The sequence below is a fragment of the Bolinopsis microptera genome, chromosome 4 (assembly GCF_026151205.1).
Source record: "Bolinopsis microptera isolate Bmic1 chromosome 4, MBARI_Bmic_1.0, whole genome shotgun sequence".
NCBI lineage: Eukaryota > Metazoa > Ctenophora > Tentaculata > Lobata > Bolinopsidae > Bolinopsis > Bolinopsis microptera.
Genome location: NC_087075.1, coordinates 4,234,402 through 4,250,673, shown reverse-complemented (window position 1 = coordinate 4,250,673; position 16,272 = coordinate 4,234,402). Strand labels below are relative to the sequence as shown.

General features: G+C 36.4%; 1 protein-coding gene across 1 annotated transcript; it reads left to right on the top strand.

The window, feature by feature from the left end:
- The first annotated feature begins 100 nt into the window (after positions 1-100).
- On the top strand, positions 101-15,206 carry LOC134814374 (glutamate receptor 1-like). The gene is made up of 25 exons (XM_063822473.1): positions 101-146; positions 528-905; positions 1,810-1,887; positions 2,020-2,117; positions 2,426-2,507; positions 2,800-2,895; positions 4,555-4,646; positions 4,904-4,985; positions 5,159-5,273; positions 5,531-5,691; positions 5,908-6,111; positions 6,464-6,624; positions 6,827-6,958; positions 8,122-8,311; positions 8,605-8,771; positions 8,951-9,114; positions 9,260-9,462; positions 9,607-9,691; positions 10,056-10,144; positions 10,714-10,826; positions 12,658-12,819; positions 13,145-13,274; positions 14,096-14,161; positions 14,384-14,481; positions 15,063-15,206. Exons 1-25 carry the CDS (start codon positions 101-103, stop codon positions 15,204-15,206), a joined length of 3,336 nt encoding a protein of 1,111 aa, XP_063678543.1.
- The last annotated feature ends 1,066 nt before the right edge of the window (positions 15,207-16,272 follow it).

Here is a 16,272-nt window from a genome sequence, read left to right as displayed (position 1 = left end):
AATATTGTATAAACGATTGAATCACGAAACGTAACATCAACGAGAATTTGTGAGTCCAAAATTTTTAATCAATAATCGTTATAATTCCAATAACTTTATTATGGATACCAAAGGACACCTTATAAGCACAATACTAATTAGCCCATGTAAATGAATTGCATATGTTTTGGTAAACATCAGATCTTTTGATTGAATACAAAGGGGCGTTTCCTTCTCATCATCATTCATCATTGTGTAAACAATAATGATGTGTGACGCGATAGTGCAAGAAGTAAATTTAAAGATATTAATTAAAACACCTTGTCATTGTAGTTTATCTCTCTTATAGCTTCATTGAAAGCAACTTCAGTGTTTGGCGACTCGTCAGTGAACAGCAAAGCTGGAAATATCAAAAATAATTGTATTTCAAGTTGACTCGCCAGTGATCGGCAATGATGCTAATACAAAAAATAATTATATATCTTGTTGATTTTTCAAGACGCTAAAGCAGAAGATACATGTAGTTAAATAAAATTACCTATTTTTAGATCCTCAGAAAGTGAAACTTCGAGCAAAAAAGCACCACAAAAGCACACGAAGCAAAGCCTCCACAACATTACACAACAAGTCGAGTGTGTTACACAACAAGTCGGGTGTGTTACACAACAAGTCGGGTGTGTTACACAACAAGTCGGATGTGTTACACAACAAGTCGGGTGTGTTACACAACAAGTCGGGTGTGTTACACAACAAGTCGGGTGTGTTACACAACAAGTCGGGTGTGTTACACAACAAGTCGGGTGTGTTACACAACAAGTCGGGTGTGTTACACAACAAGTCGGGTGTGTTACACAACAAGTCGGGTGTGTTACACAACAAGTCGGGTGTGTTACACAACAAGTCGGGTGTGTTACACAACAAGTCGGGTGTGTTACACAACAAGTCGGGTCAAATCAGCTCAAAATCCTCATCTCACAAAACGAAGACAACTCAAAAACCACCTCAAATTGGGGCAGTCACACAACTTCTGATGGTCTTCACCTCGCTCCGGCCCCTGCTATTGGTCTTTACCTCGCTCGGTCCCCACCTATAGGCTGGTTACCACACACTGTCTCTCCTGGTAATTGAAACTAATAAAATGTAGAAAATCCAGTCTGAGCTTCAAGGAAGCGCTGGGTGGTTGACAGGATAAAGTAATTGCTGGGTGCCGGTAGTATACACAGACACTGCTCCTGTATTATACCACCAGCTCTTTTTAGTTTTGGAATTTAAATTAGTGGTCATTTGGTGTGCGTATGTCCTTTTGAATTACCGGCTGACGCTGTTCAGTGTATTAATTTTGATAGCTTGAATTTTCAGATACTTGATTTTGAATGGAACAATATTGATGCCCTGGTGCCAGGCTGTAGATCGATATGTTAATTTTAAATGTGAGTTAATGATATATACAGTGTACTTCTGTATACGTTTACATTTTTACGATTTTTACTCATCTAACTTAGGGTACCAGCTCTAACAGACTTCGATAACTAAAATTACCAAGTTAGCCTGTTATTCATACAACAGACAAACTTGGTAATTGTTAGTGAGATATTAAAAGCACTTACATATTTTCATAAAACAGGCGTTAACAATAAGCAAAATGCAAAAATTTGATTCCTCAGCTCAAATATGTATTGGGTATTTTATGTATCAGGTATTTTTAGACTAGGTTTAATGTACCGATAATTTAAAAATTGTAGGAAATCGCAATTAAATGATTATTTCAAAATTTAGTTTTACATTGTACTGAAATATTCGTTAAATCACATTAGTCTATGTTGTTTCTAGTCGCCCGTCAAGCCCGTCAAGCTCTCGTTCTTTCTTTGATCGCTCCTGTTACTCTGTCCACACCTAATGTTAAAATAGGTGAGTGTTCAAGAGCGATAAATTCTCAATTATTCGTCCTAAAACTTAGATCAATGCCTAAAGAATCAATAGGCCGATATAAATTTAATGTTTACCGTAATCAGATAACTAGGTCTACTTCTTGATATGAAGACGTGATTTTAATTTCAGCATTACTGTACACAAATGAATCCTCCCATTCTCCACTTGCCTTCAGAAAAGCTATTGCAGAGATAAATGAAAATTCTGAGGTGAGCATTTCAAGCCATTTTTAACTTAACGCAATTTCAGACAGTCTTAACGAATTGAAAAAAGCGTCTCAGAATGCTTATATTTATTTGATGTCATCATGGCGCGGAAATTTCATTCCCCACAAATGGCGGAACTATTTTGTTCCAATAGGTTCTTGAATAACTATAGGGATCTGTGATAGATAATAATATAGTTAATATAAAAAACTAGCTATCAGTATCACATACATTAATTACGGTTGCCATAGTATATTTATATGACTTTTCATTACTATTTATTCTTTCTTCATCATCTTTATATTTACCAGATATTACCAGAGACTGTGATTGAGGAGGTATCAATTAACATTGGATCAGATAAAGATAATCCAGCCTCAGCTACCTACCAAAGTGGGCAAAAAAACAATTTTGTTTTACTTTTTGTTTCTGTCTACTGATATATTTAGGCACCTCACTCGAAATCAAATATAATAATTTAATACGAGTAAAAATACGGAAAAATGTGCATTGCGTTCTAGGTTTGCCAAGAGTGTGTAATTATCAATTAGTGTATATTAATATAATTATCAGGTGTACAATTGTACAGCGAATAATTCTACCATATTCAGTGAATAATATTAACTTTGCACTAGTGTGCTGGTTGTTGAGGGAGGAGTAATAACAAATAATAATAACTTTGCAGTGTGCAAGTTGTTGAGGGAGGAGGACATGGTTGCTGTTGTGGGACCTTTTACCTCCGCACAAACCAAGTCATGTTCCTACATTGCTGGACAGGTCAGTCACATCAGGTATAATAGATCAAACATGCCGTCAAACATGCCGTCAAACATGCCGTCCACTGCCGATACCGATCCGGTCTGTTATTTTTTGGAACAAAAACAACTGGGTTATTTTTTGTTTTATTTAAAAAGAGTAGATCATAAGTTATTTAGTTTCGCTACACTAACTCAACTAAATAACTCTAATCAACAATTATGCTGCTAATGAACATTTAAATAAATATTATAATAAGTATAACCTGATAATTTCCCAGATAGGTCTGCCAATCATATCACCCACTGCAACCAACCCTAACCTTAATAACCTCACAGATAGGTCTACCAATCATATCACCCACTGCAACCGACCCTAACTTTAATAACCCCCTCCCAGATAGGTCTACCAATCATATCACCCACTGCAACCGACCCTAAACTTAATAACCCCCTCCCAGATAGGTCTACCAATCATATCACCCACTGCAACCGACCCTAACCTTAATAACCCCCCAGATAGGTCTGCCAATCATATCACCCACTGCAACCGACCCTAACCTTAATAACCCCCCAGATAGGTCTACCAATCATATCACCCACTGCAACCGACCCTAACCTTAATAAACCTCCAGATAGGTCTACCAATCATATCACCCACTGCAACCGACCCTAACCTTAATAACCCCCCAGATAGGTCTGCCAATCATATCACCCACTGCAACCGACCCTAACCTTAATAACTCCCCAGATAGGTCTGCCAATCATTAATCATATCACCCACTGCAACCGACCCTAACCTTAATAACCCCCCAGATAGGTCTGCCAATCATATCACCCACTGCAACCGACCCTAACCTTAATAACCTCACAGATAGGTCTGCCAATCATATCACCCACTGCAACCGACCCTAACCTTAATAACTCCCAGATAGGTCTGCCAATCATATCACCCACTGCAACCGACCCTAACCTTAATAACTCCCAGATAGGTCTGCCAATCATATCACCCACTGCAACCGACCCTAACCTTAATAACCTCACAAATAGGTCTACCAATCATATCACCCACTGCAACCGACCCTAACCTTAATAACCCCCCAGATAGGTCTGCCAATCATATCACCAACTGCAACCGAACCTTACCTTAATAACCTCACAGATAGGTCTGCCAATCATATCACCCACTGCAACCGACCCTAACCTTAATAACTCCCAGATAGGTCTGCCAATCATATCACCCACTGCAACCGACCCTAACCTTAATAACCCCCCAGATAGGTCTGCCAATCATATCACCCACTGCAACTGACCCTAACCTTAATAACCTCACAGATAGGTCTGCCAATCATATCACCCACTGCAACCGACCCTAACCTTAATAACTCCCAGATAGGTCTGCCAATCATATCACCCACTGCAACCGACCTTAACCTTAATAACTCCCAGATAGGTCTGCCAATCATATCACCCACTGCAACCGACCCTAACCTTAATAACCCCCCAGATAGGTCTACCAATCATATCACCCACTGCAACCGACCCTAACCTTAATAACCTCACAGATAGGTCTACCAATCATATCACCCACTGCAACCGACCCTAACCTTAATAACCCCCCAGATAGGTCTGCCAATCATATCACCAACTGCAACCGACCCTAACCTTAATAACCCCCCAGATAGGTCTGCCAATCATATCACCCACTGCAACCGACCCTAACCTTAATAACCCCCACTGGGCTGGGACCCTCGCCCGGCTCAGCCCTTCAAACGAGGTTTTTACACTTACACTTTCTATACACTTTATAGTCATTTTTCTCTACTATTGCCGAAGGCAATAGTAGAGAAACAATTAATCGGGTTTGTTAATTGTTGAAACCGCGGCGAAATTCTTGTTTCATTTCTTTATGCTTTCTAGTAAGTTTTCCATTTACATTCTGAACTTATAACACTTAAATATTGGAAAAATAAAACCAATCATTATTGATTATAGCATATTAAAAGGTTATTAAATCATCAACTGTCTTCTCAGAAGCAAGCTGAAGCGATGTTAGATCTGCTGGAGCACTTTAACTGGAGGCGAATAGCAGTTGTTTATACTAGCGACCCTTACGGTAATTAACAAAAATATCATCTTATTTTGTCCTACTTTATTTCCACTTGCTGTGGTATGTTCATATGTTGTTCTTTTGTTGTTGTCCTTTCTTAAAACATTACTTTCCAGTTATTTAGTTACAGTAAAACCCCGATTTAGCCCCGACTTTAAAGTTGTTTTCACCCTCAAAAGGAGTGACGCTAGCAGAAGCAGTGAAAGAGCTTATTATAGAAAGAGGGTTAGATCTGATAACAGAGCTGGAGATTGATTACGAGGTGGCAGAGCTGGTGGAAGAGGGAACTAAGAGGTTAATGTTCGACTCATTCAGCGGGTTTACTATTACTAAGCTACAGCTAATACAGTAGCTACTACTTCACCAGGATATTGTCACCAAATTCCTTCACAAGATGAATTCCTACTTGCACTTTTTAACTGCAAAAGAACCCGTTTATTTTGCTTAGCATTCAGGATGTTAATCGAAATGAACATTTTGAAAAAATCATCTAATTCAGCAACATTTATTAAAATCGCCACAAACATCTGACCGAGTTAATTATCTGTCAGACAGTGGATAGCTCAACTACAGAACAGTACAACAAGGATAACTTTACTGCTCACTCAACCGGATTACGGTGAGATAATCCTCAGTGCTGCTGAGGAATACGGTATGGTGGACAGTGTTTACGCTTGGATTGCTTCTACCGCTATTTCAGAAGCAATGGTCAGTCAGTAAATCTCGTTAAATGATAATTTATTGTCCAAATGTATTGTCCAAATGAATTTTCCAATGAATTATTGCTTGTTGTTGATATGATGTTGTTGTTCAATTGGCGGTGGAATATATAAGCTGCAGAAGACTAAAATTTATGAAACATTACTTTTGGGTGTCTATTTTGATACCACACGACAGAAATGAATATCCTTACATTATAACTACAAAGGAGTTATAGATATTTTAATATATCACCAGCTATTTGCGTACAACGAGGCAGGAAGAATGAAGTCCTACTACGATGGGGTGGTGGGGCTGTCACCGTATCTTGATGTTACTGGAGGGTTCTACAGACGGCTATCCTCTCTTTACAGGGACAACGGTTTTAACGTTCTCACGGTTAGTGCTGAATTATTTAATTATTTTATTCCGAGTTCAAACTTTAAACAATGAATAAAGTATTGTCTAACTTTTAGTAATTTCAAAATCAATTACTACTGTCATAAGCAGAACCTTTCGAGGGGAAGTACATATAATTATATTAGCGTTATTTACTCAAAATTCAAACAGTTGATCAGTAAGCTACTTGTTAATCATCACCAATGATGTTTATTTACACCACTTCAAAAATCAAAGGAAAATTGCCTTCCTTCAGCAAACAGACGCGCTGGTTACTTAAAGTTATTTGATTCCTAGTTCAAACTTTAAACAATGAATAAAGTATTGACTATTGTCTAACTTTTAACTATTTAACAATTACAAAATTGGCTTCCCTCAGCCAACAGACGCGCTGGTATACGACGGAGTGTACCTGATAGCTAATAGTCTACATGAGGTGTACAAGGAGAACAGTGAGATTATACGGAACTTTGAGGGAGAGTGTTATCAGGAGACTCCAAGAAGGGACTGGCAACTTGGAGTACAGATGTTCAGAATGTTCACTACGGTAAGATATTTGCTTGGAATTCTTCGCCAAAAGTAATAAATATAAAAAGAAAAAGAAGGTTTCTTTGTTGTTAAATCTTTAAATGTTAGGCTAAAAATTGATAAGAACAGTAAATTGGTACTTATAAACAAAAACTGAAATTGTCAGTTACATTGATCAGGAATCAAACACAATGAAAAGTTAATGAAATACATGTATGACCAATTCCCGTCCTCAGTCGAAGTATACAGGGATAACGGGACACCGACAAATGTGGCCCACTGGTCAGCCCGACCCTGACACTCTGCGTTACAACATTGTCAACTTCAGAGGGGGCGACAACAACGTTACACGGGTAAATTTTCTATGGTCCATGCTAACTTAACTTCAATACTATATACATATACATGTACTATATACATGTATAACGGGTGATGAATAAAAAATGGGACTACATGTTTTTTAGCCCTCAGATTCCACCTGAACAAAATTTTGATATTTTACCACAACCACCAGTTACTCTGAACGATACTCGAACAGTTTCCACCCCCATTTGATGAAATTGGTTGATCTTTGTCCCCGATAATGGTCTCGAACTAGGGGAGGGGTCCTATAAAAACTTTACAGTAAAGCTCTGTTCACAGAAGTCGCCTCACAGGTAGTTAAAGCTTCCATACCGAAAAATATTTAGCAGAGAGTATGCCGAATGTTATGCTTAAGACGAGGGTTCAACACCCATCAGCGTAGCTAAAACCAGTAAGAAGATATTTGAGCTCAAAACCACCTGAGGGGTAAAATTTTACCGTGTGAAAGATCGAGGCTAGGTCAACTATCGGCTTTAGCATGGTTTATAATGGTACCACGTAAAAATCAAAGTGCTTGAAGCCTTGCCAGGTGTTGTTCCTACAAGAAAATATCCCCAAAGGGTGGAAGGTGGTTCGTTAGGATGGGGCTAGATCGTATTTTTCTGGGAAAACCACATCTTTATTTGCCATAAGGGCCAATTTCGTCCCAAAAGTTATCGACCAAAGTAAATTTTGACAATCTCAACCCATAGAGGACTTCTTTAGAGTCCTGGCAACACATGTACATGCCCGGAATATGGCTTACAAGCATACATGGGCCTTAGGGCACAAAAGAAGAGACTGCGCCAACACGATTTTAGGCCCAACTGTACAGACGGATTTTTGAGCTTGATGAAAGAAGCCCTCCTGAACCAATCAAAATGGGCTCATGGGCGCTTGTCATTGACCATACTCGTTCAAAATTGCCCGTTTTACAACGCTGTTTCATTGGTTTGAACCAAAAATAGTTTTATCGACACTAAAAAGACCCTTGAAAAAAGTCCCATTTTTTAGTCATCACCCGTTATAGGTAGAAGTTAGAAAGATTTTTGCAATTTAACACATGTTGTAAGATCCAAGCTGAAGTTTCAAAAGAAAATAATTCAAACAATTAACTCATTAATCAACAAAAAAAGGTAGGATACGTATCTCATAATTTGTTAATATTGAGTAGGTAGGAGTGTGGGAGCCGAAGAACAGACCTAAAGTAACGCTAACAAGTGAGCCACTCTGGAATAGTGGTGGAAGTGAGGTTCCTGCTGATGACCCGGAGTTAGAGAGCTCCACTTTGAAACTGGGTATTCTGGAGGATAAACCCTTTATCATATACAACTACACAGCGCAGGGGTATGACAATTGTGCAGGTCAGAGGCTTTGCAATTAATGATTGTACTTTCCTATTTTTACCTTATCGAACGTTATTTTACCAGAAATGGCGTGAACACTGAACAGACATAATTTTGAACAGACATTACAATGAACTCTATAGGGCCTCCAGCGTTCAATTAATGTCCGTTTGAATAAAGTTCGGTAAGATATAAAACGGTTCTTAATTCACCTGCTATACACCTACTAACCTTATATCCGGTAATTGTAAGTTAAACTGTTAAAGTTATTTTTATCGATTTACATCAGATATCATTTCATTATTTTGCAGATATGCCAAACAGAAATTGGTGTTACACTGGAGTGAGTATAGAAATAATAAAACGCCTCCAAAAGAGGCTGAAGTTTGAGTATGAGTTCGTTGAGTCACCAGATGGGAAGTTCGGAAGTGAAGTGAATGGAGTATGGAATGGCCTGATCAACCAGGTTTATCAGCAGGTAAGAAAAGGGGGATTATAATTACCAGATAATTACCGGATAATTAGTAATTAATTACCAAATAATAAGTAATTTAATTAATTACCAGATAATGACTAAATAATAACCAGACTGTGTTCTGATTGGTTGGTTTGTGTCACGTGCCATGTGAATACTGTGTTCAGATTGGTTGATTTCAGAACATAGACATAGGTGTGGTAGGGTTCGGCACATCTCACGGTCGTGAGAGGGTAGTTGATTTTGGGATATCTTTCCTTCCCGGAGGAGTAAGAATGGCCACCCAGAAGGATGCTGCATCTAAAGAGTACTTCTTCTTTCTCAGACCGTTCTCCAGTGGTGTTTGGTATGTTTAATGTTATTTCACTTAAAGCTAATTTGAGAAAATTTGATCTCTTAAAGTTTCAAGTATTGTATCAATAGACTTACAGAATTAAAACCAGTACTAATATAATATGCCTTCCTCAGAATACTTCAATTGAAATTTTCAGGGCTGCGATATTGATTGGGATGATAGTTTTCTTTCTTGCCATCTACTTCCTGGACAGGTACAGCCCCTACGGGCATGCTGGAGGGGTTAGGTTTAAATGTAAACTGTGTAAATGTGAGGAATGTACCAAACTCATGAAGAGAGGGGGGTTCAGAGACCATCTTTGCCCGTTCAACGAAGACCATGACCTCAAACATCGAATGGGTAACAAACTGTTAAAATTAACAAAATTTCAAAACTCCAGTATCGACTTTGTTTGCACACATTTTTTAAGGAAAAGTAAATGTAAAATTTGAGAGTCACTTTTTGAAAGCGCAATTTGCGTTTCCAACTTCAGTATCACTTCAGGGATAATGAGTCTGCCTAATGCGTTCTGGTTATCAGTGTGTTCCTTCCTGACATACGCACCCGCAGACGGGGTTCCCAAAAACTGGTCAGTAAAACGGAATTGCCAATTTTATACTTTAATATTGGAAAAATTAAAGAGAAAGGCAATTTAAGGTAATTTTTCATGCCAGCCATACTACAAATTGACTGCTGACTGATAGTGAGTACGTAAGCAATAAGAGGAGAAATACGTCAATTACACAATCTAACAATCCTTTTAAGAGACGTATTTTGAAACAGGACGATACAAATTTTTATGCAGGAGTAAATTTTGAAATATTACTCAGGTCGGGTGATCTGACCTAAATATGCAAAAATGGAGTGATTTTTTATTAATTTATTTCATAAATTAGAGCCATAATCCACATATTATTTTCAACTCACCATATATATAATTACTCGATGCTCAGGTCCGGTCGTATAGTTATCAGTGTTTGGTGGGTCATCTGCTTGGTTCTCGTTAGTATGTACACTGCTAACTTGGCAGCCTTTCTTACAGGTTAGTTTATCAAACACAGTCTTTACCATGTATATTTCAACACTCTAGTAAACATTTCGATATGCAAACATAAAAATTTACATACTAAAATAAAATGTAACACCTAAAATACAATTATGATCTTCCTTGCTTAGGGAAAACTTTTTAATTAACTAAATACTGATCTGTGAGGTCCTCTTCCGACAAAGTGCTTGACTAAGATAAAACAAAGTTACCAGTAAAACAATGTTACCAGTAAAACAAAGTTATAAGTAAAAACAAGTTATCAATTTTATGCCAAATGTTTTATAATAATAACGAAAACGTCTTAACAAAGTGTAAATTGATACTGTCTTGAATATAACGTAGAAATTTCGATACGTGATTTATTTATTTACCTTCATTAGAAAATTGTCATCGCTGAGTCTATTCATAAAAAAATCAGAAATTTTTCTAAAAGAATAACTGTTGTTTCTTTCATTCAAATTTCTGATTGTTTCTGAATAAACTCAGTGAAGACAGATTCGAATGGAAATAAATCATGAGACTCAATAACACTGCAAGAATCCACCAAATAACTGTTGTGTAAGTATCCAGGATGAGTGTTGATATAAACGGAGTGGAGGATCTGCTGAGCCAGAAGGAGTACTTGTTCGGAACTGTGGAAGGGACTGTCACAGAAAACCTCCTCCGACATAGTGATGTGAGCCAACATTTCAGTCAAACAACATTTCAGTCAAACAACATTTCAGTCAAACAACATTTCAGTCAAACAACATTTCAGTCAAACAAAATTTCAGTCAAACAAAATTTCAGTCAAACAACATTTCAGTCAAACAACATTTCAGTCAAACAACATTTCAGTCAAACAAAATTTCAGTCAAACAACATTTCAGTCAAACAAAATTTCAGTCAAACAACATTTCAGTCAAACAAAATTTCAGTCAAACAACATTTCAGTCAAACAACATTTCAGTCAAACAACATTTCAGTCAGACAACATTTCAGTCAAACAACATTTCAGTCAAACAACATTTCAGTCAAACAACATTTCAGTCAAACAACATTTCAGTCAAACAATATTTCAGTCAAACAAAATTTCAGTCAAACAACATTTCAGTCAAACAACATTTCAGTCAAACAACATTTCAGTCAAACAATATTTCAGTCAAACAACATTTCAGTCAAACAACATTTCAGTCAAACAAAATTTCAGTCAAACAACATTTCAGTCAAACAAAATTTCAGTCAAACAACATTTCAGTCAAACAACATTTCAGTCAAACAAAATTTCAGTCAAACAACATTTCAGTCAAACAAAATTTCAGTCAAACAACATTTCAGTCAAACAACATTTCAGTCAAACAACATTTCAGTCAGACAACATTTCAGTCAAACAACATTTCAGTCAAACAACATTTCAGTCAAACAACATTTCAGTCAAACAACATTTCAGTCAAACAATATTTCAGTCAAACAAAATTTCAGTCAAACAACATTTCAGTCAAACAACATTTCAGTCAAACAACATTTCAGTCAAACAATATTTCAGTCAAACAACATTTCAGTCAAACAACATTTCAGTCAAACAAAATTTCAGTCAAACAACATTTCAGTCAAACAAAATTTCAGTCAAACAACATTTCAGTCAAACAACATTTCAGTCAAACAACATTTTAGTCAAACAACATTTCAGTCAAACAACATTTCAGTCAAACAACATTTCAGTCAAACAACATTTCAGTCAAAAAAATTTCAGTCAAACAAAATTCCAGTCAAACAACATTTCAGTCAAACAACATTTCAGTCAAACAACATTTCAGTCAAACAACATTTCAGTCAAACAACATTTCAGTCAAACAACATTTCAGTCAAACAAAATTTCAGTCAAACAACATTTCAGTCAGACAATATTTCAGTCAAACAACATTTCAGTCAAACAACATTTCAGTCAAACAACATTTCAGTCAGACAAAATTTCAGTCAAACAACATTTCAGTCAAACAACATTTCAGCCAAACAAAATTTCAGTCAGACAAAATTTCAGTCAGACAACATTTCAGTCAGACAACATTTCAGTCAGACAACATTTCAGTCAGACAAAATTTCAGTCAGACAAAATTTCAATCAGACAACATTTCAGTCAGACAACATTTCAGTCAGACAACATTTCAGTCAGACAACATTTCAGCCAAACAAATATTTCAATTTTATGCCATTTATTACAATAAAAATGAGGGTGAAACAGTTCAATTCGATATTTAAATGAACTTGAAAGCTTTATATGCGTACTAGTAGTGGTAGAAAAGCAATGCTATCAGTGATCATCTCCGTCTATCATCTCAGTTATATATTAAAATCAAAATTTAAAAATAACACATATTCATCGCAGTCCGATAGTTTCACTGCATCATAATATGCAAAAAGTAATGTAATCGAAAATTAATCACTTACATAAACGATCGTAGACGAGGCTTTTCAATGAGATTCCAATAATCACAGATGCATCATTAAAATTACTATTTATCACACAGAGCCCTCTGATGCAAAGTGTCTTCAAGCGGACCAACCAAAGTGACTCGTTCACAGATGCAGTGAGGCGAATGCGAGAGAACAAATACATATTCATGTACGGTGCTGGACCACTAGAGTACACCTCATCCACGGAGTTCTGTGATATCCAGCTTATAGGAGAGGTACTGTATAAAATATTAAACTTTTCCACCTCCTTCGCTTTATAATTCTTCGCCCCATTATTCCCAGCTCTAGACGACACATGTATTTTGAAAGCTCTGACTCCTGAGTCCTGCTAATCAAACCTTTTGTATGATTCATATCTTTATATCTTTATATTAATGCTTTTCAAACATTAAGTTACAACGAACTCTTCATGTAGTCCATCCTGGGCTTGGACAGGATATGCCTGTTTAAAATATTTCCATCACGTTACATTACATATTTCTCAATAAATATAATAGATTTGTAGTGTTGTAATTAGTTTGTTTCAAATACCCCCTTCAGGTGTTAGTGCATTTTGGATATGCATTCGCTTTCCAGATAGATTCTCCCTACTTGGAATCATTCAACAGGGAGATGCTGGTAATGCAGGAAAAGGGTGTCATTAAGGATCTGTGGAACTACTTTGTTGAAGGTATTATGATGTGCTTTGCATTCAATATCAAATAGGAATTGTATGTCATTTTGATAGTATCACTATCAGGATGACATACGATTCTTGTTACAAGGTGAATATTTATCATGTCCACACTATGCAGGCTCCATGATATTATGAAGAATTTGTTTTAATTAAAGATAAAAAGCTAGTTCGAGCACAGACAATGACAGAAAGTCCCCCGATGACGGAACATATGGCAGATACTTTTAGGGGTATCGCCGTTCCACCGGGTCATAACAGCAATGTTATGTCCATTTGGTTCGTGCCTGCTCAGCGAGTCCCCATCCCAGCCGAGCTTTCGGTACACCTCCGCAACCAAAGGAGCTCCAAGAGACGTTAGCCACAAGGCGGACGTAGCCTCCCCGCAAACCCGGGGAGGTAGAGTGAGCGCCCATCGACAAAAAAAAAACAAAAAAAAAAACAGACAATGATTATTTAAAGTAATAAGAGATCATTTAGAAGGCGCATTATCACGCCGGTCAAGGTAACCTTATGAAAAGCACGGCAACATGCAAGCTTGGTCTCTAGCCTGGGCCTAGCTAGGTCAAATATTTGAAAGAGAAAAACCGCTACAAACACTGTCATACGTCATAACGTATGACAAATCCCAAATCAAAGAAAATCCGTTTAATCAGTTTAAATAATTTTCTCTAGTTAATAATTAACCTTTACATCAAAGCATTAACATTGTATTTAAACTTCAAAAACACAATTCATGAAAAATGTATAATATCTTTAAAGCCTAATTTAAATATATCACATATTATAGTTAAGTCAACTTTAAAGATATATCACAGGATCATGTGACGAAGACAGTGAGTTTGATGCTGAGGCTGATAGTTTGGAGGTTGTTTCCTTACTAGGTACTGTTTCTAGCTTTCTAGGGGCTACTTGTACCACAAATATCGTATTTGTGACCCTCACTGTGACACTACTACTGTGACACTACTACTGTGACACTACTACTGTGACACTACTACTGTGACACTACTACTGTGACATACACTACTGTGACACACACTACAATGACAAATTCAATCCTTTTATTTGTAAAGTGTTCCCAATTCACGTAACAATTTTTTCAGGTATCTTAATTATCTCGATCCCCTTGTTCATTATTGGACTAATGGTATTTGGTTTAGAACTTTACGCTTCCCCTAAGGGAAGAACTGGGAGAAAACTGGTAAGCTGCCAAAATAATTAACTATTTGATCAGCTTCTGATTTTGTTTTTTAAACAATTGTATAATTAAAAGCCATGATCTTATTAAATGAATGGCATGCATTTTGTTTTCGTAGTTTTCTGTTGTTTTTTTTTTCAGTTCCTAGCACATTTCTTTTGCAGTTGCAGCAATTATAATTCCTGTAACAGCAGTTCATGAAACAGTACATGATTATTCTTCAGGCTGACCAAAAGACTGAACAGACAACTTCTTTACACAAAAAGCATGATGTTTGGCTTAATTTATTCCCTGTTTTCTTATTTCTGTGTGGATTGACTGCTGGAGTAGCCGGGATTTCACATGAAAACTCCAATTTTATTTCGTTTGGATTTTGTTCGATGTTTTGGGGGATACTTCTACTACTTCATTCCATTGAAAAAGTAAAACTGATTACGATTCTCTCTGTGAATTTAAACGTCGTCTGGTGCTACGGACCATAAAAGCAAACTATGATCATTAGAGTTACACCTGAATTCTAAAGTTCTAATGACGTTGATAATAAATACATCACTTAAATTAATGCATCTTACATTAATTTTCAGGGAACCGGAGATGTAGTCAAAGCCACTTTTGATTTGAGTCCTGGTTTAGTCAAGGAAATGCAAATGGACGAGGAGTCTTTTGATCTTACGACTACTCAGTCAATACCTCCAGTTTCACTTGACACTCACGACGGTCAGTTCTGATCCATCCACAGTTATTCACCATGGATTTGTTTGTTATTAAATAGTTTTCATAAATTTTTGGATTTAGATTAATTCGATGTATTGGGTCCAAGTAATTGCGGACATAGTTCACTATGTGTTTACCGTGTTTGGGTGCCCATCATATTTTACAGATGGGGGCGATATTTTGAACGATTCTATGTTATATTCATTTATTGCTGTACTCTGTAAAATTTGAAAAGTATTTAATTTTTTAAAATCTGTATTAAGATAGAATTAATCATTACTTTTAGTAATTTCGAAATTCCATTGTAAGTTAGAAAAACGATTTGTTAGCAGTGTAAGGCATTGTTTTTTTTCTTCAACCTGTTTTATTTAAAGTTGCACTAATAAATTGTTAAAATTGTGTTTCTAAGAATGATTGATGACAACATTAAAATGGCACAGAATTTGGAAAATATGAATTTTCGTTTTGTTAAGATTTCTGCAATGAGCTTCTTTCTACCGAAATCAAACTTCCAGCACCACCTCGATCTTATCATTTGCCATTTATAGTTGACTGACTAATTCAAATTGGTTTCGGGTGAGAAATTCAGTCAAAAATGTAAAATTTCGGTCCTGGAAATTAAATTTCATCTTCAAAAACTGAAAATGGGACAGAATTTGGGACAATATGATGTTACAAGTATTTTGGGGTTTTTGACTTCCAGTACCTCAAATTGGTTTCATATCATCATCAATTAACTGACTAATCGGTCTCTGATTAAAATATCCATCTAATCTGTAAAATGTGTGTTCGAAAAATGTCATATTTAAAAAATGAAAACATATTGTCATGTTAAAATTTAAAATTCAAAATTTCAAGCAAGTCTATAAGGTAGGTACTTATTTACTTAGTTAAGCCTTTTTAGCAGCAAATTTGACCCTGACAATTGACTCTCAATCACTTGAGACCAAGGTTATTCTATTCAATGTCAACAGTCAATAAAATATCTTTTAAAAATGAGTTATATGATTATAAATATAATGTGTCGAGCGGATAATCCCCCTAAGCTTAACAACCTCTACTGGTACCAAGTAGTCAGGT